Source organism: Callithrix jacchus, chromosome 12, assembly GCF_049354715.1.
Source record: "Callithrix jacchus isolate 240 chromosome 12, calJac240_pri, whole genome shotgun sequence".
Taxonomy (NCBI): Eukaryota; Metazoa; Chordata; class Mammalia; order Primates; family Cebidae; genus Callithrix; species Callithrix jacchus.
In genome coordinates, this window is record NC_133513.1 from 29,314,693 (window position 1) to 29,337,393 (window position 22,701).

General features: G+C 55.8%; 5 protein-coding genes across 14 annotated transcripts in view; 3 read left to right on the forward strand and 2 right to left on the reverse strand.

Moving 5' to 3' along the window:
• SGF29 (SAGA complex associated factor 29) overlaps positions 1 to 839 on the forward strand; it is a 33,057-nt gene extending 32,218 nt beyond the window's left edge. For both annotated transcript variants that reach the window (XM_035267334.3, XM_002756023.7), the window contains one exon: positions 639 to 839. In XM_035267334.3, coding sequence (XP_035123225.1) covers positions 639 to 755 — 117 coding nt within the window. In that variant the 3' untranslated portion in view covers positions 756 to 839. The remainder of the gene's footprint in view (positions 1 to 638) is intronic.
• On the forward strand, positions 662 to 13,102 carry LOC103796600 (uncharacterized). 4 transcript variants are annotated; one of them, XM_078345095.1, is made up of 8 exons: positions 662 to 7,684; positions 8,299 to 8,491; positions 9,132 to 9,458; positions 11,087 to 11,141; positions 11,791 to 11,907; positions 11,985 to 12,130; positions 12,341 to 12,376; positions 12,484 to 13,102. In XM_078345095.1, the coding sequence occupies exons 2-6, from the start codon at positions 8,467 to 8,469 to the stop codon at positions 12,061 to 12,063; spliced, it is 603 nt and encodes a 200-aa protein (XP_078201221.1). In that variant the 5' UTR covers positions 662 to 7,684; positions 8,299 to 8,466; the 3' UTR covers positions 12,064 to 12,130; positions 12,341 to 12,376; positions 12,484 to 13,102. The 4 variants fall into 4 exon arrangements, 1 of the variants encoding a protein (XP_078201221.1); XR_013524767.1 differs by lacking the exons at positions 662 to 7,684; positions 8,299 to 8,491; positions 9,132 to 9,458 and adding an exon at positions 11,237 to 11,370 and having other exon boundaries at positions 10,901 to 11,141; positions 11,791 to 11,914; XR_013524768.1 differs by lacking the exons at positions 662 to 7,684; positions 8,299 to 8,491; positions 9,132 to 9,458 and adding an exon at positions 11,237 to 11,370 and having other exon boundaries at positions 10,901 to 11,141.
• LOC100389703 (sulfotransferase 1A1) lies at positions 988 to 11,030 on the reverse strand. 5 transcript variants are annotated; one of them, XM_054242741.2, is made up of 9 exons: positions 6,485 to 6,551; positions 5,107 to 5,258; positions 4,878 to 5,003; positions 4,692 to 4,789; positions 4,486 to 4,551; positions 2,496 to 2,622; positions 2,307 to 2,401; positions 1,312 to 1,492; positions 988 to 1,189 (listed from the first exon to the last, which is right to left on the reverse strand). In XM_054242741.2, exons 2-9 carry the CDS (start codon positions 5,252 to 5,254, stop codon positions 1,077 to 1,079), a joined length of 954 nt encoding a protein of 317 aa, XP_054098716.1. In that variant the 5' UTR covers positions 5,255 to 5,258; positions 6,485 to 6,551; the 3' UTR covers positions 988 to 1,076. The 5 variants fall into 5 exon arrangements, with proteins under 5 accessions (XP_054098716.1, XP_054098717.1, XP_009007630.2 ...); XM_054242742.2 differs by having other exon boundaries at positions 5,107 to 5,289; XM_009009382.5 differs by lacking the exon at positions 4,486 to 4,551.
• Positions 13,103 to 13,686: 584 nt separating the features above from the next.
• On the reverse strand, positions 13,687 to 18,122 carry LOC100390305 (sulfotransferase 1A1). Of its 2 annotated transcripts, none has more exons than XM_002756027.5 (8): positions 18,024 to 18,122; positions 16,436 to 16,587; positions 16,206 to 16,331; positions 16,019 to 16,116; positions 15,075 to 15,201; positions 14,886 to 14,980; positions 14,161 to 14,341; positions 13,687 to 14,038 (listed from the first exon to the last, which is right to left on the reverse strand). In XM_002756027.5, exons 2-8 carry the CDS (start codon positions 16,581 to 16,583, stop codon positions 13,926 to 13,928), a joined length of 888 nt encoding a protein of 295 aa, XP_002756073.1. In that variant the 5' UTR covers positions 16,584 to 16,587; positions 18,024 to 18,122; the 3' UTR covers positions 13,687 to 13,925. The 2 variants fall into 2 exon arrangements, with proteins under 2 accessions (XP_002756073.1, XP_009007632.1); XM_009009384.5 differs by having other exon boundaries at positions 16,436 to 16,648.
• Positions 17,936 to 22,680, forward strand: LOC144578796 (uncharacterized). Its single transcript, XM_078346847.1, has 3 exons — positions 17,936 to 17,986; positions 20,659 to 22,233; positions 22,304 to 22,680. Exons 1-2 carry the CDS (start codon positions 17,936 to 17,938, stop codon positions 21,829 to 21,831), a joined length of 1,224 nt encoding a protein of 407 aa, XP_078202973.1. The 3' UTR covers positions 21,832 to 22,233; positions 22,304 to 22,680.
• Positions 22,681 to 22,701: the final 21 nt, after the last annotated feature.

The following is a 22,701-nucleotide window of genomic DNA, read 5'->3' on the forward strand; positions in this document are numbered from 1 at the left end:
TGGAGGCCATGGGTAATGTCAGAAACAGGCTGATCAGACAGGCTGGGGGTCCTCTCCCTGCTCCCTCCCCCTTGTCTTCATCTCACAGCCCCCAAGCTGACAGGACCCACCAGCTGCCCTCCCTCTTGCACTCCAGCCCCAAAGGCGACTGTCCCCTTGCCAGCCCTGGTAGCCTTGGCAAGCCCCGAATCAGTGGCTTCACTTCAGCAACCGCAGGAGAAGCAGCTTCGAGATGGGAAGCTTCTGCCCTGAACCCCAGGCTCCTGTCCCCTCGTGCTCCTGGTGACATGGGACACAAGCCACCTGAGGCTAGGATCCCTGCCTGCCACCCTCTGGGTTTCCTTCAGTTCTCTGAACAGAGTCCCAAAAGGCAGCAGACCCTCCAGCTATGGCCCCACTGGGGAGGGAGGGAGTTTCCTTCCTCTTCCCGCCTGTGCCCTGCCCTGGGACTCCCGCCACTAAGAAAACACCTCTGTAGCAGCAGGGACTGGGCCGAGACTTCTTGACCCCAGAGTGAACAATGACAAGATTGGCTGAGAGTCCAGGACCTGGAGGCTTCTGTGGTCTAGGCTGGGGGAAGGGGTCCTGGCCTGGCCTGGGGGTCTCTGAGCAGCCCCTCCTGTCTGCCTGCCCCACAGCCCCAGGATGACTACTCTGTCCTGTTTGAAGACACCTCCTATGCAGATGGCTATTCCCCTCCCCTCAATGTGGCCCAGAGGTACGTGGTGGCTTGTAAGGAGCCCAAGAAAAAGTGAAGCTGTCCAGTGTACTCGCCATCCCCCAGCGGCACAGGGCAGGACAGCAGAGGATGTGCTGGGATTAAACGGACATTCCCCTCCACGCGTGTCCTGGGTTTTACTTCTCCAGACCCTCTTCCCTCTCCAAACAGGGCAGCTGGGGAGCTGGAGCAGGGCGGTAGCTGTATCTGGCCCCAGTGGGCGATCACTCTTTCAGCTCAGGGATTTTCTTGGCTTCCAACACAGGCTCTGCATTGAACACAAATCACACTTTATTCTTGAGCCCCTTGGTCAGGCTTGACTCGAACACTCCCTCTGCAGTGACCCCGGGAGCCCCTGTCACAGCTGGGAGCGGAAGCTGAGGCTGCAGCCTGCCATCTTCTCCTCATAGTCCGCGTCGAAGCGCTCATTCTGCGCCACGGTGAAGGTGGTTTTCCAGTCCCCAGCCGTGCCTGGGAGACGAAGGCAGGGAGCAAAGCTGGAGTCTCACCCCAGGGGAAGCCCGGAGTGCCTATGGGGAGGCTTCAGCTGCTGCTGCCACCCGCCCCAAACCCCCGTGCTGGCCGGCGCCCACCTTTCCTCATGAAGGGGGAGATGCTGTGGTCCATTAACTCCTTGGGGAGAGTGGAGTAGTTGGTCATGGGGTTCTTCTTCATCTCCTTGAATGACGTGTGCTGAACGATGAAGTCCAGGGTGTCCTCTGGCAGGGAGCGCCCCACAAACTCCAGGATCTTCTGAATCTCCCTTTTGGGGTTCTGAGCAGCAGAGGGCTCCTCAGTGGAGGCTGGGATTGCTGATTCGGAAAAGTAAAAGGGGTCCCCTTCTCTGACCTCAGAGGGGATCTGGCCACTTCCACTGGAAAACCCACGGAGCCAGCTCCTGGACCCTTGGGGCCCTGTCCCTGGGGTAAAATGAATTGCTCTCTGCCCTGTGATCCCTTGATGAGCTGGGCTTGGCTCCTATGGGTGAGGACCGGGATGGTTTTCTGTGACTGTGGCTCTGGGTGGGACACCCTCTGGCAGGGAGAAGCAATAGGAATAAATATTTGATCTGTGGCAGGGGCCATGGCTCAGGCCTGTTATCCCAGCACTGTGGGAGCTGAGGCAGGCGGATCACCTGAGCTCAGGAGTTCAAGACCAGCCTGGCCAACATGACAAAAACTCCTCTCTACTAAAAATACAAAAACTCGTCAGGCGTGGTCATGTGCACCTGTAATCTCAGCTTGTGGGGAGGCTGAGGCAGGAGAATCATTTGAACCTGGCAGGGGAAGTTACAGTAGCCAAGATAATACCACAGCACACCAGCATGGGCAACAGTGGGAAACTGTCTCAGAACAAGTATCTGATCAGTGTCCACCTGTGGAGCTGACTCAGGTGTGGGAGATGAGAGCTGTGCCAGGCCTGCTGCCAGGTGGGGCTGCAGCTGGGAGGTCTGGGGCAGGGAGGCAGGATGGGGAATCTGGGCTTGCTGTGGGGCTGCCTGAAGAGGGGACTGGGTGGCCTTGGTGGCTCCCTGTGAGGTGCCTGCCCCCAGGTGTCACATGGAGGGCAGCAGCACAGGCGGTCTGACCTCCTTCATGTCTTCATAGAAGAGGTAGAGAACAGGGTGTGTGCAGCTCAGCTCCCACCACTCCCGCACGTGCTGGTACCAGGAACCGTAGCACACTGGATAAGCGGGCGGGGGGCACCGACACAGGGTTGCTGTGTGTTGTAGCCACCACCCCTCAGCTCCACACCCTCCTTCCTCCAGTCAATCCACCTTCTCCGGCCATGAACTTCTCCAGGAAGCTGTCCCAGGTCCCAGGGTCAGGGTGCACCTTGGCCATCTGGTAGAAATGGTGGTAGGAGACGGCCACGTCCTTTGCGTTGCGGGCAACATAGACCACCTGCGGGGGCAGAGGACCCGGCCCAGCGCCATCACACGGCCCGCCCCAGGCCAGCTCATCTCTTAGTTTGGCAAAGGAGGAACCTGAGGCTTAGAGGCTGACTTGCTTGAGATCTCACGGCACAGGTAGGTCCAAGCGGGGATCTGAACCCTGCTCAGATGTCAAAGTCCAGCCTGGTCCCTGGATCTGTGTTCTATGCTAGTATAATCTGCATAAATGTCTACACCCCCCAATTTAGAGCAAGTCAGGCATGTTCCCACCAGCCCCAAATTCCCAAGTTGTGGGCATGTGAGAATCCACCCACTACACTGAAGAGTCTCATGTTCTCGGTCATCAGAGCAAGAAGCAGACAGTCTCCCCACTGAAGATATGACAAGGCTGGGGGCAGTGAGGCGACTCCCCCAGAAAACGGGACCAGGCTGGGCTAAGCTGGGGCCTCCTTCCCTAGATTCACATGCTCCACACCTGGACCTTTTCTTTTTCCTTTTGTTCTGGAATTTTTTATTTTTATTTTTATTTTTTGACAGAGAGTGTCAAAAAGAAAAGACCTAGGCCAGGCGCGGTGGCTCAAACCTGTAATCCCAGCACTTTGGGAGGCCGAGGCGGATGGATCACGAGGTCAAGAGATTGAGACCATCCTGGTCAACATGGTGAAACCCCATCTCTACTAAAAATACAAGAAATTAGCTGGGCATAGTGGCGCGTGCCTGTAATCCCAGATACTCAGGAGGCTGAGGCGGGAGAATTGCTTGAACCCAGGAGGCAGAGGCTGCAGTGAGCCGAGATCGCGCCGTTGCACTCCAGCCTGGGTAACAAGAACAAAACTCTGTCTCAAAAAAAGAAAAGCTGTTGATCTTTCTTTTTTTCTGTTGCCCAGGTTGGAGTGCACTGGAGTGATAATAGCTCACTGCAACCTTGACCTCTCACACTCAAGCAATCAGTCCAACTTCAGGCTTTTGAGTAGCTGGGACTACAGCACCACCACACTCTGGGATGTGTTGCATTCTTTATAGAAATGGAGTCTCCGCATGTTTCCCCGGGCTGCTCTGTCACTCCTGAGCTCAAGTGATCCACCCACCTTGGAGTCCCAAAGTGCTGGCATAAGGAGTGAGCCAACACAGGTGGCAAACCTTTTTTTAATCTTTATTTATTTATTTATTTCGTTTGTTTGAAACAGAGTTTCCCTCTGTTTTCCAGGCTAGAGTGCAGTGGCACGATGTTGGCACACTGTAACCACCTCCTCCTAGGTTCAAGTGATATTCCTGCCTCAGCCTCCTGAGTAGCTAGGATTACAGGGGCTTGCCCCCATGCCTGGCTAATTTTTGTATTTCTAGTAGAATATGGGGTTTCCCCATGTTGGCCAGCCTGGTCTTGAACTCCTGACATCAGGTGATATGCCCACCTCGACCTCCCAAAATGGTTGGATTACAGGCATAAGCCACAACGCGCCCGGCCTTTATATTTTTATTTTCTAATTATTTATTTATTTATTTTTGAGAATGAGTTTCGCTATTGGTGACCAGGCTGGGGTGCAATGGTGTGGTCTCGGCTCACTGCAACCTATGCCTCCCAGGTTGAAATGATTCTCCTGCCTCAGCCTCCCAAGTAGCCAAGATTACAGGTGCCCACCACCAGACCAGGCTATTTTTTTTTTTTTTTTTTTTTTAGTAAAGATGGGGTTTCGACATGTTGGCTAGGATGATGTCGAACTCCTGACTTCAGGTATCTGCCAGCCTTGGCCTGCCATGTACTGGAAATACAGGTGTTAGCTACCATGCCTGCCAGCCCCTCTTTTTATTCTTCATCTTTTTTTGAGACAGTGTTTCTCTTCACCCAGTCTGGAGTGCAGTGGTGTGATCATACCTCACTGCAGTCTTGAACTCTTAGGCTCAGATGATCCTCCCACCTCAGCCTCCGGAGTAGTTGGAACTACAGGCACACAACAGTATGCTCAGCTAATTTTTTTTTTGGAAGAGACTGGTCTGGAAATTCTGGCTTCAAGGGGTCTTCCCACCTCAGCCTCCCAAAGTGCTGGGATTGTGGGTGTGAATCACTGTGCCCGGCCTCACCTTGACCTTCTGATCCAACAGGGTCTGGGGGACTAGAGCCAGGGGCAGGTGTGTCTTTAGGAGCCGTGGGGCCGGTGTGTCTTTCAGAGTCTCCAGCCCTGATCGGTGGGTCAGGGAAGGTCTGGTGAGCTGAAGCCCCAGCCCTGTCTCCTCCACTCTCCTTGCCCCCAGGACCCAGTCACACACCTGAGGGAACCCCTGGGGCTTTGAACTCAAGGAAGGGCACCCGCATGAAGATGGGAGCCCGATGACACTTGTCCAGGTCACCATTCTGGTAGATCATGTCCAGTATCTGGCTCACCCAGGTGGTGCCTGGAGAGGGAGGGAGAGGGAGGTGAATAGGCTGAGGGTACAACCTGGCAGGCCAAGGTGGGGGCTGCCGCATGGGAGAGGGTGGGTGGCCCTCCTCACCTACCGGACTTGGGGTAGGTGCTGATGAGCAGGTCATCGGGCCGGGCCTGGAAGCTCTCCAGGGGCCCCAGTGCCTCTGCAAAGTACTTGATGAGCGGGACCCCCTTCACGTACTCCAGTCGCTGGTGGAGGCCGTCCTGGATCAGCTCCATGTTCCTGCGTCAGGGGCCAGAGCCAGGCCCACACCCTTAACACCATCACACACCATGTGCAGAATTCTCACTTTCAGGGAAGTCACTGAGACCTAGGGAGGCTGAGTGACTTGCCTGAGCTCACAAAGCCAGTCAGTGATGGGGCGGGGGGCTGAAAACCAGGTCTGCATCTAGTGTGGTGGTTTTCCTGCCTGGCCGCACCTTTCATTCACCTGCAGAGCTATGCAAAATCCCAGGGCCTGGGCCATGGTGCAGACCAGTGAAAGTGCCCTCATGGGGCGGGGCCCAGGTGTCAGGGTGCGTGAAGGTCTCCAGGAGACTCCAGCTACCCTGAGGAAGCTCTCAGCCTGCCTGTGCTGTCTCCCTGCCAGCCAGCGCCCTTTGTCTCACCATTTCCTGCTGAGACCCCAGGCTCCACCCAGTGGGCTCCTCTCCCCAATACTCCCCTCCTTCTGGGCTCCTCACATGTGGAAACCTCCCAGGTCGGCCAGGCCTGTGACCCACTTGCCCAGCCGTGACCCATCTGGGCTCCAAGACAAACACAAAGACAAACCCTAGGAGGCCAGGAGCTGGAGACCAACCTGGGCAGCATTGCAAGCCCCATGTCTAAAAATCTTTTTACAATTTTTTAAATTAGCCGGACGCAGTGGCTCACGCCTATAATCCCAGCACTTTGGGAGGCTGAGGCGGGTGGATCAGGAGGTCAAGAGATCGAGACCATCCTGGTCAACGAGGTGAAACCCCGTCTCTACTAAAAATACAAAAATTAGCTGGGCATGGTGGTGTGCGCCTGTAGTCCCAGCTACTCGGGAAGCTGAGGCAGGAGAATTGCTTGAACCCAGGAGGCGGAGGTTGCAGTGAGCCGAGATCGTGTCATTGCACTCCAGTCTGGGTAACAACAGCGAAACTCCGTCTCAAAAAACAAAATTAATTAATTAATTAAGTTAATCAGGCAGGATGGCAAGGGCCTGTAGTCCCAGCTACTCCAGAGGCTGAGGCAGGAATTCAAGGCTACAGTGGCCAGAATCCTACTGTACTCCAGTCTGGGTGACAGAGAGACCTGGCCTCCTCTGCCCCAAGAAAAAAAGGAAGGGAGGGGGATTCACGCCTGGCTGGGGTTGTCTGATTGAAATGGGATATCCATGAGGAAAGAGCGGGAATAACCATGAGGAAAGAGCCAGAAGCTGAGCAGGGTGAGGGCGACCTGGGCCATTCCACCATGTCACTCACCTGAGCTTTCGGGAGCCTGGCCCTCCTCGCCCACAGTGGCTGAGTGTGGGTGCGGTGTGGGGAATGCAGGGCTATTGTCTGTGCTGAGGGTTTCCTAAGTCCAGTGTGGGAGGGATCTGCAGCCAGGGCGGGACTTAGTTTTGCTCCCCGGAGGAAGGGGTGGGGTTGGGAGTCGGGGAGCTTCTCCTTTACCCTCCTTAGGTTGCCAGCTGGAGGCAAGCTTAGCGTGGATCTGCAAAGCCAAGACGTTTGGTTTTTAGAAAACAGAAGAATGAAAGAACAAGGGCCCAATGGTGGGTTTTGTTTTCTTTTTTCTTTTTGAGCTGTCATGGGGCTCCTGACCTGCCCCTGAACTCCACCCTGCCAGGCAGGCCAACAGACAACTTTCTCTAATTAACCCAGAGGAGAGAGGGGAGGGATTGGAGGAGAAAGATGGGATAGGCAAGCCCAGGAAAGACCAGCCCCGGCTTCATGGCTCGCAGGGGACCTCACAGAGCATCAGTAGAAAGACTCTAGAAGAACGGCAGTCCCTAGCAGGTGCTTTTCTTTCTGTCAGTTTGAAGGAGGCTCCACAGACAGAGGCCAGAGGAGGTTGGGGCTTACAAGCCACGGGCCTCCATGGAAAGAGGGCATCCCCCCATTATCCTTGTTCTTTGTCCTCACTGTTGAAAGTCCAGGGTCAAGCTGGGTACGAGACAGGTAACCATCTGAGTAAAGGTGAGTCTCCCAGGCCTTCCAAGGATTCCGTGAACTCAGAGGCAAGCAGGGGAAAGCCGAGGCATGGGGTTTCCAGGCAGAGGAGAGACTGCTCACCTGCTGGGGTCACGGCCCCTCCTCCTTCTTCTGTGCCTTGAGGAAAATCCGTGACTGGCAGGTCCTTGGGCTACTAGCTCCACCCTCATATGCTCTTAGCCGACCATTAGGAGGCCCCCTTGACGCAGACTTTGTATTGCACTCCAGGAAAGACTAGCTGGACCTCTTGAAGTGGCACAGAAAAGAGGCAAGAATCTGAGATTAACACAGGGTGGTAGACGGAGAATAGAAAATCCCAGGCCGCAGTTTCACGTGACCTGAAGAAGTAAACTTGAAATAGCCGCATGTACCCAGGCGCGGAGGCTCACGCCTGTAATCCCAGCACTTTGCAAGGATGCGGCAGGTGGAGAATGAGGTCTGGAGTTCGAGACCAGCCTGACCAACAAGGTGAAACCCCGTCTCTACTAAAAATACAAAAATTAGCTGGGTGTGGTGGTGCGCACCTGTAGTCCTGGCTACTCAGGAGGCCGAGGCAGGAGAATCTCTTGAACCCAGGAGGCGGAGGTTGCAGTGAGCTGAGATCACACCATTGCACCCCAGCCTGGGCAGCAGAGCGAGACTCTGTATCAACAAAGAAAAGAAACAGCTGCATGTGCTAAGGGCCAATAAGTCCCTGAAAAATAGGATGAGGACCAAGCTGACTAAAACCAACCAGACCCAGCATGGCACTGCATTTGATGTAGGTTTCACCTAGGGTCCCCTTATATGATCAGTAAGATGTTACCTCATACACCCACCGGTGCCAAGACAGCTCCAGGAACACCTGTATTTGGGTGTAAATTGTGGCACCACGGTTTTGAGAAATCTTAACCTTTTGCTGAAATCTTCATGAATATATCGTCTTTAGTTAAGCCCATAAAGGTCAGCCCCAAACCTCCTAGGACATGAGACACTCTCTTGACGACCCCCACATTCTCCTTCTTGAGTGTGTCCTTTTGTGCTGCAAGCAATCTCCCTACATTTGTGACTTTCTGACTTGTCTTAAATTCCTTCTGGCAAAGGTGTCAAGAGCCTGGAGACTGACTGAGGTGGATGTCCCACCGGCCTTTGAGGACCTCCCCTAGGCCACCGGTGTATCTGCAGGGGGTTAGAGACGCTGAGGATCGGGTCCCCAGCAGAGCTATCCAGTGTGTCTGTAGAGGCAATGTTATACCTGAGTGGGTTAAGGAATGCGCCACACTCTGAGATTGAATTGTGAGTCCTTTATTTTAGCTGGCAACCTGGAGATGGCTAACGCCCCAAATTCTCTTGGCACCGAAGAAAGAGTATGGGGGTTTTTTATACCCCAGTTTGAAAAGGGAGGGGGGAACCTAGCTGAAGCAAGTTTTCTCATGGAAGCAGAGTAAGCAAAAAGTTAAAAGTTAAACTAGTACATGAGAAATAAAACAGAACCAGGTGCAAGGGCTAGAGCTGTCAGAAAAAGACATACAACTTATAGACACGGGGGCTCTGGGCACTCGACAGCACCTGCATTCCCAGGCTGTGCTGGTGCCACTTAACTCAGCCTCTTAATCAGCAAATGCAGTCCTGGATGTGCCCGGTGTCATCCTGCCCCAGCTACATACTACAGTTGCACACTTAATGAGGGGAATAACTAAAATGAAGAAGCTAAGATGGAGTCTGTCCAGCTCAAGAAGCTAACATGAGGCCCGAACAGCTCTTAGCTAAGAAAGAGAGTCAGTTTAAGCCAACAAAAAGCAGGTTAGCATGGCCAGGTTGGTGACAGATAGCCCAGGGCAGGGAGTGGGGTGGCGAGGCCGGGGCCAAAGCCCACTCATGTCTTCTAATTCCGAGTCTTCTTCTATTTCCTCTGTGCCCATCCGCACACCCAAAGCAGTGACATCTCACAGCTACCAAGGCATGGGGCCAGAGAGATACAGTCAGGCATCACAAGCCCCCTCCAGGCTGGACCCTGAATATCAAGATAAGGACTCGGCTGCCCAGGCCTGGCTTATACAACTGGGCACCCTCTTCCCAGAGCTGGACCAGGCTGGCACCAGGAGACTGCACTCACCTAGGCATCGGCCCTCTAGGGGCAGAAGCTGCCCTGGTTCTTCCCAAAGGAACTCCTCTGCCAGGCAGATCACATGGGCCCTTGGCGGGCAGCCAGGGTCAGGGCAACACAAAGGCCCCTGCTTATCCAGTCCCAGGCAGCAGGCAGGTAAGAGGCAAGGAGGGAGAGGGAGCTGGCAGCGAGCCTCTGCAGCAGGCACTGTTCTGGGCATTACACAGCTCCATATTTGCATTTTACAGGTGAGGAAATGGAGGTGGGGTGTTAAAATGCTTGCCCTCTGGGACTAAGCTGGTGAAGGTCCCGTGAGCATCAGCAGTGACTGAGTCACAGCCTGGACACTGCAGCCAGACTTGAACTTTGTGACAGCTCAGCAACCACCAGCAGGTCACTGAATCTCTGCAGGCCTAGTCCTCCGCTCACTCCCATTGAAGGTGAACTTAGTACCACCGGCCCATCATCCATTATTTCATTAACTATTTTTTAGCCATTGACCCTGCGGGATTCTGTTCAGCAGTGACAAGAGCTGCCTAAAGGCAGTTTAGTACAAGGACTGGGGTGGGAGACACTAATGAGATCAATAAAACAGGCAGCATGTCAGATAATAAGTAAGTATTCAGGAAAAGGAGCCCCGGTGGAGTACACAAGACATGCAATTTTAGTTTATCTTTTTAGAGACAGAGTCTTGCTCTTTAGCCCAGGCTGGAGTGCAATGGAGCTATCAGAGCTCACTGCAGCCTCCAACTCCTGGGCTCAAGCAATCCTCCCACCTCAGACTCCCCAGTAGTTGGCACTACGGGCATGTGCCACCGTGCCCGGAAGTCGTCGGGACGATGCATCTCCCGTGCCTGGAGCGAACCTCCCCTGAAGCGCGCGGGCGCCCAGGCCTCTGGGGTCCCGGGTCCGGCTCAGGCGCAGGCTCGGGGTCAGCAAAGGGACCTGCGCGGCGCCTTGGGGCGGGGAAGGCCCTAAGGCCAGCGGCCGCTACTGCACAGCGGTCAGAGCTCCCGGCTGAGGTCTGGGCGCTGCGGGAGCGGCAGGAGCGCCCAGGGCGGGGGAGACGGGTCCACTACAACCCCGGCGGGGTACGGGGGCGCCAGAACTGCGTCGGGTAGGGGTAGGACCCCCAAACCCCGGACACTCGCCGCCACGCGGTCTCCTTCCTTGCCGGAATGGCGGCCACGGCGGATAGGAAACCGTGCAGAACATGCACCATCTCCCTGGGGAGGAGAACGTGGGTGTCTCTTTGAGCCCCGCGGCGCCCCATCACGAGTCCCCTCCAATTCTACCCAAGAGCCGGGTCCTCACTCCCAGCTTCAGCCGAGCCCCAGGCTCCGCCCCTGCCTGCAGCCGCGCCCCCTCCACCTGCCAATCTCAGACCCCTCCTCCAGCCTTGGTACCCGTCTGTCACCCCTGCTCTCCTCCTGCGTCCCACCCAATCCCAGCGTGCCCACCAGGAACCCTACGCTGGACCCCAGCCTGGATCATCACCCCCGCCCCAGCCACCTCCTCCCGGAGTTCCACCATCAAGATTCCCAGGGCACCGCCTACCCGTCACGCTCCTCCCCTGGGACGGGCCCCGTCCCCGCCCTGGAAACCCCGCCCGCTTCACAGGCCTGGCAGGTCCCTCTCATCAGACCTGTGCCCAGCGCGGTCCGCCTCCTCCAGGAAGCCTTCCTCCCGGCACAGAGACCCTCCGCGTCTCACCAGGAGTGCAATGGCGCTATTGCGCTCACTGCAACCTCCGACGTGCCCCCGCACCTCCTCCTTCTCCTCAGGCTTCCACCCCTGCTTATTCTCCTGCCTCGGCCTCTTGAGTAGCTGGGATTACAGGTACGTGCCACCATGCCTGGTTAATTTTTACATTTTTAGTAGAGACGGGGGGTTCGCTATGTTTGCCGGGCTGATTTCGAACTTCTGACCTCAAGTGATCAGACCGCTTCGGCCTCCCAAAGTGCTGGGATTACCGACATAAGCCACTTCGCCCGACCTGGGTCCTGCCTTCTGTGCAGCCTCCATTATGGTGCTGGAGCCGACGAGCAGGGTGGACAGTGAACCCCAGGTAGACTCCATCCTGGTTCTGAGGGGTTCAGGCAGTAGAGCAGGTAGAGGTAGAAGAAGCGCCTGGGCCTTGCCGCAACCACCGCGGGACCCTTTGAATTTTAGGAAATTTTTATTAAACACACTTCTGTGTCAGCACCAACATCCAGAAGAGAACCTGACCTGCATCTCCGAACCCGCTTTGTCCCTCCCTGGTTCCTCCACCTGGGTGCCCGCTGTGGTGCCACCTCACCCATCTGTAGCTGAGCGCAGCAGCCCCTGTAGGACACCTGGCAGATGGGGCCACAGTCCTGCTGAGCCCTCTGGCTCACTCGGGAGCTAGGGCTCTCAGGGGCTCCTCCAACAGCTCATTGCAGCAGGCTAGGTGGGGTTGGGGCCAGCACCTGCCCCTTTGGCTTCAGGGCTTTCTTCCTTCCCACAGCGGCCAAGATCCCGAGTTTCTACTCAGAGCCGCCCCGGAAGACCGTGCACAGAGGGGTGCTGGTGACCCTGCTGCAGCAGTTGGCCACGACCCTGCCCCTGTGGATCGGGAAGCCTGGTGACAAGTGAGGGCAGCGGCTTCGAGGGAGGGGCTGGTGCCCAGGGGCTGGGGCTGACCCTTTGTTCCACTCACAGGCCCCCACCCCTCTGTGGGGCCATCCCTGCCTCAGGGGACTACGTGGCCAGACCTGGAGACAAGGTGGCTGCCCAGTGAAGGCTGTGGATGGGAACGAGCAGTGGATCTTGGCCAAGGTGGTCAGTTACAGCCACGCCACCAACAGGCAAGTGACACCAGCCCCAGGAATGCTCTCTGGTCACCACACCTGCCTGGGCTTTGGCTCTGCAGCAGGAGAATAGCTCCCCAGAGGGTGCTGTGGGCGGGGTCTGCTGTGCAGGGAGCACCCAGTTCTTGGGCTGTCCCTGTCCTCTTCACTTCCCGACAGAGACTGAGACCCTGACTGCATCCAGCGTATTCTTCCTTTTGTCTGCAGGTATGAGGTAGATGACATCGATGAAGAAGGCAAAGAGTGAGTGTCCAGGCCAGGGCAGGGCACAGAGCCTGGGGGGCAGCATAACAGCCGGGAAGGAGCTTCCCCACCTGGCCGCAGGTTGACACAAGCCCCTCTACCCCCAGGACACAAGACCCACTACCCTGAGCTGGTGTGGGTCATCCCGCTGCCCCAGTGGAAGGCCAACCCCGAGACGGACTCCAAGAGCTTGTTTGGACCATGGCAGGGCATGGAGCCCGAGTGAGGCAGGATAGGCCATGAAGGAGACAACGACGTTCTGGGGATGCTGCCACCCTGGTGACCGCATAGCCAACATAGTAAGCCTGAGCATTCGCCTGGTCACTGAGCTCATTCAAGCAAAGCTATCTCCAGTAGAACTTCCCCTTTTGAGAACGTGTGTGTTTGGATTTTACCTGTCCTCAAACTGACCCTTTGCTCATTTTAATAGTAAAAATACACCTCTGGGTGGAGACTTAAAATGCTATTGAGACATTCGTCCTAGGAACAAGCATGCATAGCAAATGCCCATGTACACCCAGAACCACCCAGAATATGCTTACTAGTGACTCCTCTTCCCACCCTTATGAACAATTGTGTAAGACTCCCAACACGGGGGTTTTTCCTGCAGTAATCAACACTGTCTCACCCCGACGAACAGCCTGTTCTGAACTCTCCAAGGTATATTGCCCATTTTGTACTTTCAAAATACTGTTTGTCTCTTGCAATAAGTTACTCTGTGCTGCACTTCTTTTGCTGTGTGTCTCTTGTTTAAACTATTTTATTTATTCGTTTATTTTGAGATAGAGTCTTGCTCTGTCGCCCAGGCTTGAGTGCAGTGGCATGATCTCGACTCACTGCAAGCTCCACCTTCCGGGTTCAAGCGATTTTCGTGCCTCAGCCTCCCAAGTAGCTGGGATTACGGGCGTGCACCACCAAGCCCGGCTAATTTTGTATTTTTAGTAGTGACGAGGTTTTGCCATGTTGGCCAGTCTGGTCAGGAGTCATAATTTATTTTAATTAAATTGCTTTTTATTTATTTCTCAGGCAGGGTTTGCTCTGTCCCTCAGGCTTGAGTGGATTGGCTTAATCACCGCTCACTGTGGCCACAACCTCCCTGGCTTAGGGGATCCTTCTGCCTTAATTTGCCAAGTACCTGGAACTACAGGCGCTCACCACCACGTGAAGATGATTTCTCTCAAATGTGTAGGGATGGTGTCTTATAACGTTGACCAGGCTGGTCCCAAACTCCTGTCCTCCAGTGATCCTCTCAACTTCTCAAATGGCTGGGATTACAGGCATGAGCCACCCTGCCTGACCCACAAATCATATTTTATTCTCTTTTTAAAAATTGATTTTATTTTATTACTTTTTGCAACAGAATCTCACTATGTTGCCCAGCTTGGTCTTGAACTCATGGGCTCAAGTGATCCTCCTACCTCAGCCTCCCAAATTGCTGGGATTACAGACATGACCTACTGTCCCTGGCCTACAATTCATATTTTATTCTTGAGCCCAGTGGTCAGGCTTGACTCGAACACTCCCTCTGCAGTGACCCCGGGAGCCCCTGTCACAGCTGGGAGCGGAAGCTGAGGCTGCAGCCTGCCATCTTCTCCGCATAGTCCTCGTCGAAGCGCTCATTCTGCGCCACAGTGAAGGTGGTTTTCCAGTCTCCAGCCATGCCTGGGGGAGGAAGGGAGGGAGCAAAGCTGGAGTCTCACCCCAGGGGAGGCCCCGAGTACCTATGGGGAGGCTCCAGCTGCTGCTGCCACCCGCCCCAAACCCCCGTGCTGGCCGGCGCCCACCTCTCCGCATGAAGGGGGAGATGCTGTGGTCCATTAACTCCTGGGGAACGACAGTGTAGTTGGTCATGGGGTTCTTCTTCATCTCCTCAAACGATGTGTGCTGAACCATGAGGTCCACGGTCTCCTCTGGCAGGGAGCGCCCCACAAACTCCAGGATCTTCAGAATCTCCCTTTTTGGGTTCTGAGCAGCAGAGGGCTCCTCAGTGGAGGCTGGGATTGCTCATTCAAGAAAATAAGAGGGGTCTCCCTTTCTAACCTCAGAGGGAATCTGGCCACTTCTAGAAACCCTCTAGAGCCAACTGCTCAACCCCTGGGGCCCTTTTCCCTGGGGTAAAATGAATTGCTTTCTGCCCTGTGATCCCGTAATGAGCTGGACTTGGCTCCTATGGGTGACAACGGGACAGTCTTCTTTCATGACTGTGGCTCCAGGCTGGCACACCTGGCAGGGAGAAGCAAGAGGACTAAGTATCTGATCCGTGGCCACCTGTGCAGCTGACTCAGGCACGGGAGATAAGTACTGTGCTGGGCCTGCTGCCAAGGGGAGCTCAGACAGGTTGGTTTTGAACTCCTCAGCTCAAGTGGTCCTCTGACCTCAGCCTCTGGGGATGGGAAATCTGGGCCTGCTGTGGGGCTGCCTGGAGAGGGGACTGGGTGGCCTTGGTGGCTCCCTGTGAGGTGCCTGCCCCCAGGTGTCACATGGAGGGCAGCAGCACAGGTGGTCTCACCTCCTTCATGTCTTCATAGAAGAGGTAGAGAACAGGGTGTGTGCAGCTCAGCTCCCACCACTCCCGCACGTGCTGGTACCAGGACCCGTAGGACACTGGAGAAGCGGGCGGGGGCCACCGACACAGGGTTGCTGTGTGTTGTAGCCACCACCCCTCAGCTCCACACCCTCCTTCCTCCAGTCAACTCACCTTCTCCGGCCATGAACTTCTCCAGGAAGCTGTCCCAGGTCCCAGGGTCAGGGTGCACCTTGGCCATCTGGTAGAAGTGGTAGTAGGAGACGGCCACGTCCTTTGCGTTGCGGGCAACATAGACCACCTGCAGGGGCAGAGGACCCGGCCCAGCGCCATCACACGGCCCGCCCCAGGCCAGCTCATCTCTTAGTTTGGCAAAGGAGGAACCTGAGGCTTAGAGGCTGACTTGCTTGAGATCTCACGGCACAGGTAGGTCCAAGCGGGGATCTGAACCCTGCTCAGATGTCAAAGTCTGGCCTGGTCCCTGGATCCATGTTCTACACTAATAGAAACTGCATCAATGTTGTCACACCCCAATCTGGAGCAAGGCATGCCTGGTCCCCCCCAGCCCCCTCCTCTGCTGGCCTGTGAGCACCCATACGCTGCATTTCTGAGGCAGCCACTGAAGAGTCTCATGTTTCTGGCCAGCAGACCCTTGCCAGAGCAAGAGGCAGCCAGTATCCCTGCTGCAGATGAGACAAGACTGAAGGATGTGGGGCAACCTTCCCGGAAGAACAAAACCCAAGCTGAGCTATGCGGAGCCTCCTTCCCTGGATTGCCATGCCGTGCATCTGGACCTTTTCTATTCTTTTCTTTTAGTTTTTCTTTCTTTCTTTGAGTTGGTGTCTCTCTCTGTCACACAGGTTGGAGTGCAGTGGTGTGATCATGGCTCACTGCAGCCTCAAACTTCTCGGCTCTAGCGATCCTCCCACGTCAGTTTCCCTGGAAGCTGAGACCATAGGCACGTGCTATCACACCTGGCTTTTCTTTTTCTTAATTGAAAGAGACTGCGTCACTATGTTACCCATGCTGTCTTCCAACTCCTGGTTGCAAGTGAGCCTCCTGCCTTGGACTCTCAAAGTGCTGGGCTGACAGGTCTAAGCCACTGTGCCTGGCCTCACCTTGACCTTCTGATCCAACAGAGTCTGGGGGAGCAGGACCAGGGGCAGGTGCGTCTTGATGAGCCGTGGGGCCGGTGTGTCCTTCAGAGTCTCCAGCCCTGAGCGGTGGGTCAGGGAAGGTCTGGTGAGCTGAAGCCCCAGCCCTGTCTTCCTCCACTCCCTTTCTCCCCAGGTCCCAGTCACACACCTGAGGCAACCCCTGGGGCTTTGAACTCAAGGAAGGGCACCCGCATGAAGATGGGAGCCCGATGACACTTGTCCAGGTCACCATTCTGGTAGATCATGTCCAGTATCTGGCTCACCCAGGTGGTGCCTGGAGAGGGAGGGAGATAGTAGGTGAGCAGGTTGAGGGTATGACCTGGCTGGCCAAGGTGAGGGCTGCCACGTGGGAGGGGGTGGGTGGCCCTCCTCACCTACCGGACTTGGGGTAGGTGCTGATGAGCAGGTCATCGGGCCGGGCCTGGAAGCTCTCCAGGGGCCCCAGTGCCTCCGCAAAGTCCTTGATGAGCGGGACCCCCTTCACGTACTGCAGTTGCTGGCGGAGGCCGTCCTGGATCAGTTCCATGTTCCTACGTCAGGGGCCAGGGCCAGAGCCAGGCCAGGGGCCAGGGCCAGAGCCAGGCCCACACCCTTAACACCATCACACACCGTGTGCAGAATTCTCACTTTCAGGGAAGTCACTGATGCCTAGGGAGGCTGAGTGACTTGCCTGAGCTCACAAAGCCAGTCAGTGGCGGGGCGGGGGCTGAAAACCAGGTCTGCATCTAGTGTGGTGGTTCCCCTGCCTGGCCGCACCTTTCATTCACCTGCAGAGCTATGCAAAATCCCAGGGCCTGGGCCATGGTGCAGACCAGTGAAAGTGCCCTCACGGGACGGGGCCCAGGTGTCAGGGTGTGTGAAGGTCTCCAGGAGACTCCAGCTGCTCTGAGGAAGCTCTAGGCCTGCCTGTGCTGTCTCCCTGCCAGCCAGCGCCCTTTGTCTCACCATTTCCTGCTGAGACCCCAGCCTCCACCCAGTGGGCTCCTCTCCCCAATGCTCCTCTCCTTGACCCCCTCAGGGCCCCTCACATATGGAAACCTCCCAGGCCGGCCAAGCCTGTGATCCATTTGTCCAGTCACAGTCCATCTGGGCTCCAAGACAAACACAGCCCATTGAGCAACTAGCTCGTATTGGGGGCCAGAGCCTGGTGTGGGAATAAACAAAATTTTGGATGACTCAACAGAAGGAGGATGGGACAGGATGGCTCATGCTTATAATCCCATAGCTCTGGGAGCCCAAGGGGGAAGGATCACTTGAGTCTTGGACTTTGAGACCAACCTGGGCAATATAGCAAGACCCTGTCTCTAGAAAAAAATACATTTAAAAATTAGCTGGGCAAGCTGGGCACAGTGGCTCACGACTGTAATCCTAGCACTTTGGGAGGCTGAGGAGGGTGGATCACCTGAGGTCAGGAGTCTGAGACCAGCCTGACCAATATGGAGAAACCCCATCTCTACTAAAAACACAAAATCAGGTGGGCGTAGTGGCCAGCGTCTGTCCTATAATCCCAGCTACTTGGGAGGCTGAGGCAGGAGAATCGCTTTAACCCGGGAGGCGGAGGTTGTGGTGAACCAAGATGGTGACATTGCACTCCAGCCTGGGCAACAAGCGAAAAACTCAGCCTCAAAAAAAAAAAAAAAAAACTTAGCTGGGCCTGGTTGCTCTCTCCTGTACACTCAGATACTTGGGAGGCTGAGGCATGATGATCAGGTTAGCCCAGGATTTTGAGGCTGCAGTGAGCTACAGTTTGACCACTGCACTCCATTCTGGGTGTCAGAGCCAAGATCCATCTCAAAAAAACAAAAATAAAAAAGAAGGAAGGGCAGCCAGGCTGGAGTTCCCCTAGTGAAACTGGATATCCATGGGGAAAGAGCCAGTATGGCAGAGAGGCCTCGGCTTCTGGAATGTTGGAGCCAGAAGCTGAGCAGGGTAAGGGCGTCCTGGGCCATTCCACTCTGGTACTCACCGGAGTTCTCCAGACCCTGGTTTCCTGCCCTCCTTGCCCGCAGTGGCTGAGTGTGGGGAGTGAAGAGCTGCTGTTTGCAAGGGTGTCGTAGTACAATGTGGGAGGGATCTGGAGTCTGGGCCAGAGTTGGGTTTGCTCCCGGAAGGAAGGGCTGGGGTTGAGGGTGGGGGGAGCTTCTCTATTACCCTCCCTAGCACCACAGCTGCAGTCAAGCTTAGAGTGATCTCCAAAGCCAAGATGTGAGTTTAGTGTTTAGTAGTGATTAGGAAACAGAATGAAAGGCAAAAGAACCGAATATATAGATTTATTTTATTTTTATTTTTATTTTATTCTATTTTTATTTTTCTGAGACGGATTCTTGCTCTGTGGCCCAGGCTGTGGTACAGTGGTGCAATCTTGGCTCACTGCAACTTCTGCCTCCCAGGTTCAAGCAATTCTCCTACCTCACTCTCCTGAGTGGCTGAGATTACAACTGCATGCCACCATCTGGCTAATTTTTGTTTTGTAGATGGGGTTTCGCCATGTTGGTCAGGCTGGTGTCCAGCTCCTGATCTCACGTGATTTGCCTGCCTCAGCCTCCCAAACTGCTGGGATCACAAGTGTGAGCCACTGCGCCCGGCCCTTTTTTATTTTTTGAGCTGTCACTGGGCTCTTGACCTGCCCGCTGAACACAACCCTGCAGGGCAGGCCAACAGATGAGCTTTTACTAATTGACCCAGGCAAGGGAAGTATGCCTGTGAGTGGGGAAAAATGGGTACTAGCTAGGCAGAAAAGGGGCAGGTCATGTTTTCCAGGGATACCTTGAAGGCACCAATGCTTCTAGTCTGGTGCAGCCCATACACAAGCCCTCAACAGCCCAGGCACTCCGGGCTCTGAACACAAGGCCAGTCTGGAGTAATGTGTGTGCACAGAGTCAAGGGGCAGGGGTGGAGCACAGTATGGACTCATAGATCAAGAAAGAAGAAGGACACTTGCCCTGGAAGCGAGTTCCAGCTACATGGCCCTCTGGGGAACTTACAGAGCATCAGTAGCATATCCTAGAAGAACAGCAGCCCCTGGCAGGTGCTTTTCTTTCCCTGGGTTTGAAGGAGGCTCTGCAGACAGAGGCCAGAGGAGGCTGAGGCTTGGAAGCCATGGGGCCCTGTGAAAGGAGGGCATCCCCCATCCTCCTCCTTCTTTGTCTTCACTATTTAAAATCCAAGGTCAAGCTGGGTACAAGAACACAAGGCTACTCAGGTAATCATCTGAGTAGAGGTGAGTCTCCCAAGCCTTCCAAGGATTGCACGAGTTCAGAGGCAAGCAGGTAGGAGGGAGTGGGGGAAAACTGAGGCTTGGGACTTTCAGGCAGAGGAGAGGCTGCTCACAAACTAGGGCCAGGGGCCCCTTCTCCCTCCTTTGGAAGCCCCTTGACTGGCAGGTCCACAGGCTACTAGCTCCGCCCCCACCCCCACCCCCAGCAACAACCAGAAGGCATCCTGGATTCAGACTTTGTATTGCACACCTGTAAAAAGCCCCGAACCCGCTGGGGGTGGCACAGAAAGGAGGTGGGAGGAGGGTTCCACAGCTCGACCCTATGAGGCAGGGGTGACTATCCTTCACATCTTAGAGATGAAGAAATGGAGATGGGGGGTTAAAATCCTTGTCCTCAGAAACTAACTTGGCCAATGTCCTGCAAGCATCAGCAGTGACTGAGTCACAGCCTCACTACCGCAGCCAGAGCTGAACTTCCTCACACCCCAGCAGGTTACTGAATCTCTGCAGGGCTTGTCCTCTACTCACTCAAATTTTCTGAGAGCTCAGTAAATCCGGGACCATCGTCTGTTAGAAAGAGCTGCAATGTATTTTTATTTATGTTTTTAAATTTATTTATTTAAAAAAATTTTTTTTAGAGACGAGGTTTCTCCATGTTGGTCAGACTGGTCTCGAACTCCAGACCTCAGGTGATTGGCCTGCTTCCGCCTCCCAAAGTGCTGGGATTACAGGTGTGAGCCACTGCTCCTGACTTGTATTTTATTTTATTTTATTTTTTGAGACGGAGTTTTGCTGTTGTTACCCAGACTGGAGTGAAATGGCACGATCTCGGCTCACCGCAACCTCCGCCTTCTGGGTTCAAGCAATTCTCCTGCCTCAGCCTCCTGAGTAGCTGGGACTACAGGCGTGCACCACCATGCCCAGCTAATTTTGGTATTTTTAGTAGAGACGGGGTTTCACCTCGTTGACCAGGATGGTCTCGATCTCTTGACCTCCTGATCCACCCGCCTCAGCCTCCCAAAGTGCTGGGATTACAGGCGTGAGCCACTGCGCCCGGCCTTGTATTTTATTTTTTTAGAGAAAGGGTCTTGCTGTTTCACCCAGGCTGAAGTGCAATGGAGCAGTCATAGTTCACATCAGCCTCCAACCCCTGGGCTAAAGCAATCCTCCCATCCCAGCCTCCCCCGTAGCTGGGACTATAGGCATGTGCCACCATGCCGGGCTTCTCAGAGCTGCAATTTTAAATCGGGAGACAGGGAAGACCTCTCTGCAGAGGTGGCAGGTTATCAAGACAGATGGTGGAGAGAACCTTCCAGTCAAAGGGATAAGACAGGTCGTGCTGTGCTCAGGAATGGCCGCCAAGTACTGTCATTCCCTATCTTAGAGACGGGACAGCGCCGCAAAAGTGTCAGGGCGTTTCCTGGTTCCTCAACAAACAGCTGGATCCGAAGTCGTCGGGACCATCCAGCCCCCTTGCCTGGGGCGAACCTCCCCCGGAGGGCGCGGGCGCACAGGCCTCTGGGGTTCCGGGTCGGGCTCAGGCTCAGGGTCAGGCCCAGGCTCGGCGTCGGCGAAGGGACCTGCGCGGCGCATTGGGGCGGGGGAGGCCCGAAGGCCAGCGGCCACTACTGCACAGCCGTCAGAGCTCCCGGCGGAGGTCTGGGCGCTGCGGAAGCAGCAGGCGCGCCCAGGGCGGGGGAGCCGGGTCCACTACAACCGCGGCGGGGTACGGGGCCGCAAGGGCGGCGTCGGGCAGGGGTCCGATCGCAAACCCCGACCACACGCCGCCGCGCGGTCTCCTTCCTACCGGAAGGGCGGCCACGGAGGAAGGGAAGCCGTGCACAAGGAGCACCATTTCTCAGGGGAGGAGAACGAGGGTGTCCCCATGAGCCCCGCCGCTTCCCATCACAAGTCTCCTCCAATCCCACCCGAGAGCTGGATCCTCACTCCAGCCTTCAGACCAGCCCCAGGCCCGCCCCCGGCTGAAGGCACGCCCCCTTCACCTGCCAATCTCAGGCCCCGCCTCCATTCCAAGTACCCACCTGTCCCCCCTGCTTTGCTCCTGCGCTCCACCAGACCCCAGAGTGCCCACCAAGACCCCTACTCTGGACCCCAGCCTGGACCATCACTCCCGCCCCAGCCAGCTCCTCCCAGAGTTCCACTGCCGACATTCCCAGGGCATCGCCTCCCCGTTACGCTCCTCCCCTACACAGTCTCCGTCCCCGCCCTGGACGCCCCGCCTACTTCACAGGCCTGTCTGGTCCCTCTCAGCAGGCCTGTGCCACGCGGGGTCCGTCTCCTCCAGGAAGCCTTCCTTCCTGCACAGAAGCCCTCCCCGTCTCACCAGGGCCCTCGCCCGCTGGTCTACCAAGCCCCGCCTTTTTTGCAGCACCCCATTGTGCTGCTGGACCGGACGAGCAGGGTTGACAGTAAACACCACGTAGACTCCGCCCCAGTGCCAGGGGTTCAGGCAGTAGAGCACATAGACACTGAAGAAGCGCCCCGAACTCACCGCGATTCCCACGGGTCCCTTCGAATTTTAGGAAATAATCACTAAGGAAGCATACTTCTGTGTCAGCACCGACATCAAGAAGAGAACCTGACCAGCACCTCCATGCCCTCTTTGTCCCTCCCTGGTTCCTTCCCCTGGGTGCCCGCTGTGGTGCCATCCCACCCATCTGTAGTTGAGTGCAGCAGCCCCTGTAGGACAATTGGCAGATGGGGTCACAGTCCTGCTGGGCTCTCGGGCTCACTCTGGAGCTGGGGGCTCCTCCAGCAGCTCAGTGCAGCAGGCTAGGGGTGGTGGGGGCTGCCACCTGTCCCTGGGGTCTCAGGGCTCCCTTCCTTCTCACAGCTGCCAAGATCACAGGTCCCTACAATGACTCGGAACTGCCCCAGAAGACCTTGTGCAGAGGGGTGCTGATGACCCTGCCCTGTGGATCTCGAAGCCTGGTGACAAGTGAGGGCAGCAGCTGCAAGGGACGGGCTGGTGCCCAGGGGCTGGGACTGATTCTTAGTTTCACTCACAGGCCCCCACTCCTCTGTGGGGTCATCCCTGCCTCAGGGGACTACGTGGCCAGACCTGGAGACAAGGTGGCTGCCTGGGTGAAGGCCGTGGATGGGGATGAGCAGTGGATCCTGGCCAAGGTGGTCAGTTACAGCCACACCACCACCAAGTGAGTGACACCAGCCCCAGGGCTGCTCTCAGCCCCTCCTGCCCCCAGCCCCAGGATGACTACTCCACCCTATCTGAAGACACCTCCTATGTAGACAGCTTCTCCCCTCACTTCAGTGTGGCCCAGAGTTACCTGGTGGCTTCTAAAGAGCCCAAGAAAAAGTGACGTCCTCCACCATCTTGGGGCAGGATAGCAGAGGATGTGCTGGGATTAAACAGACATCGTTCCTCTGAAGGTCTCCTGAGTTTTAC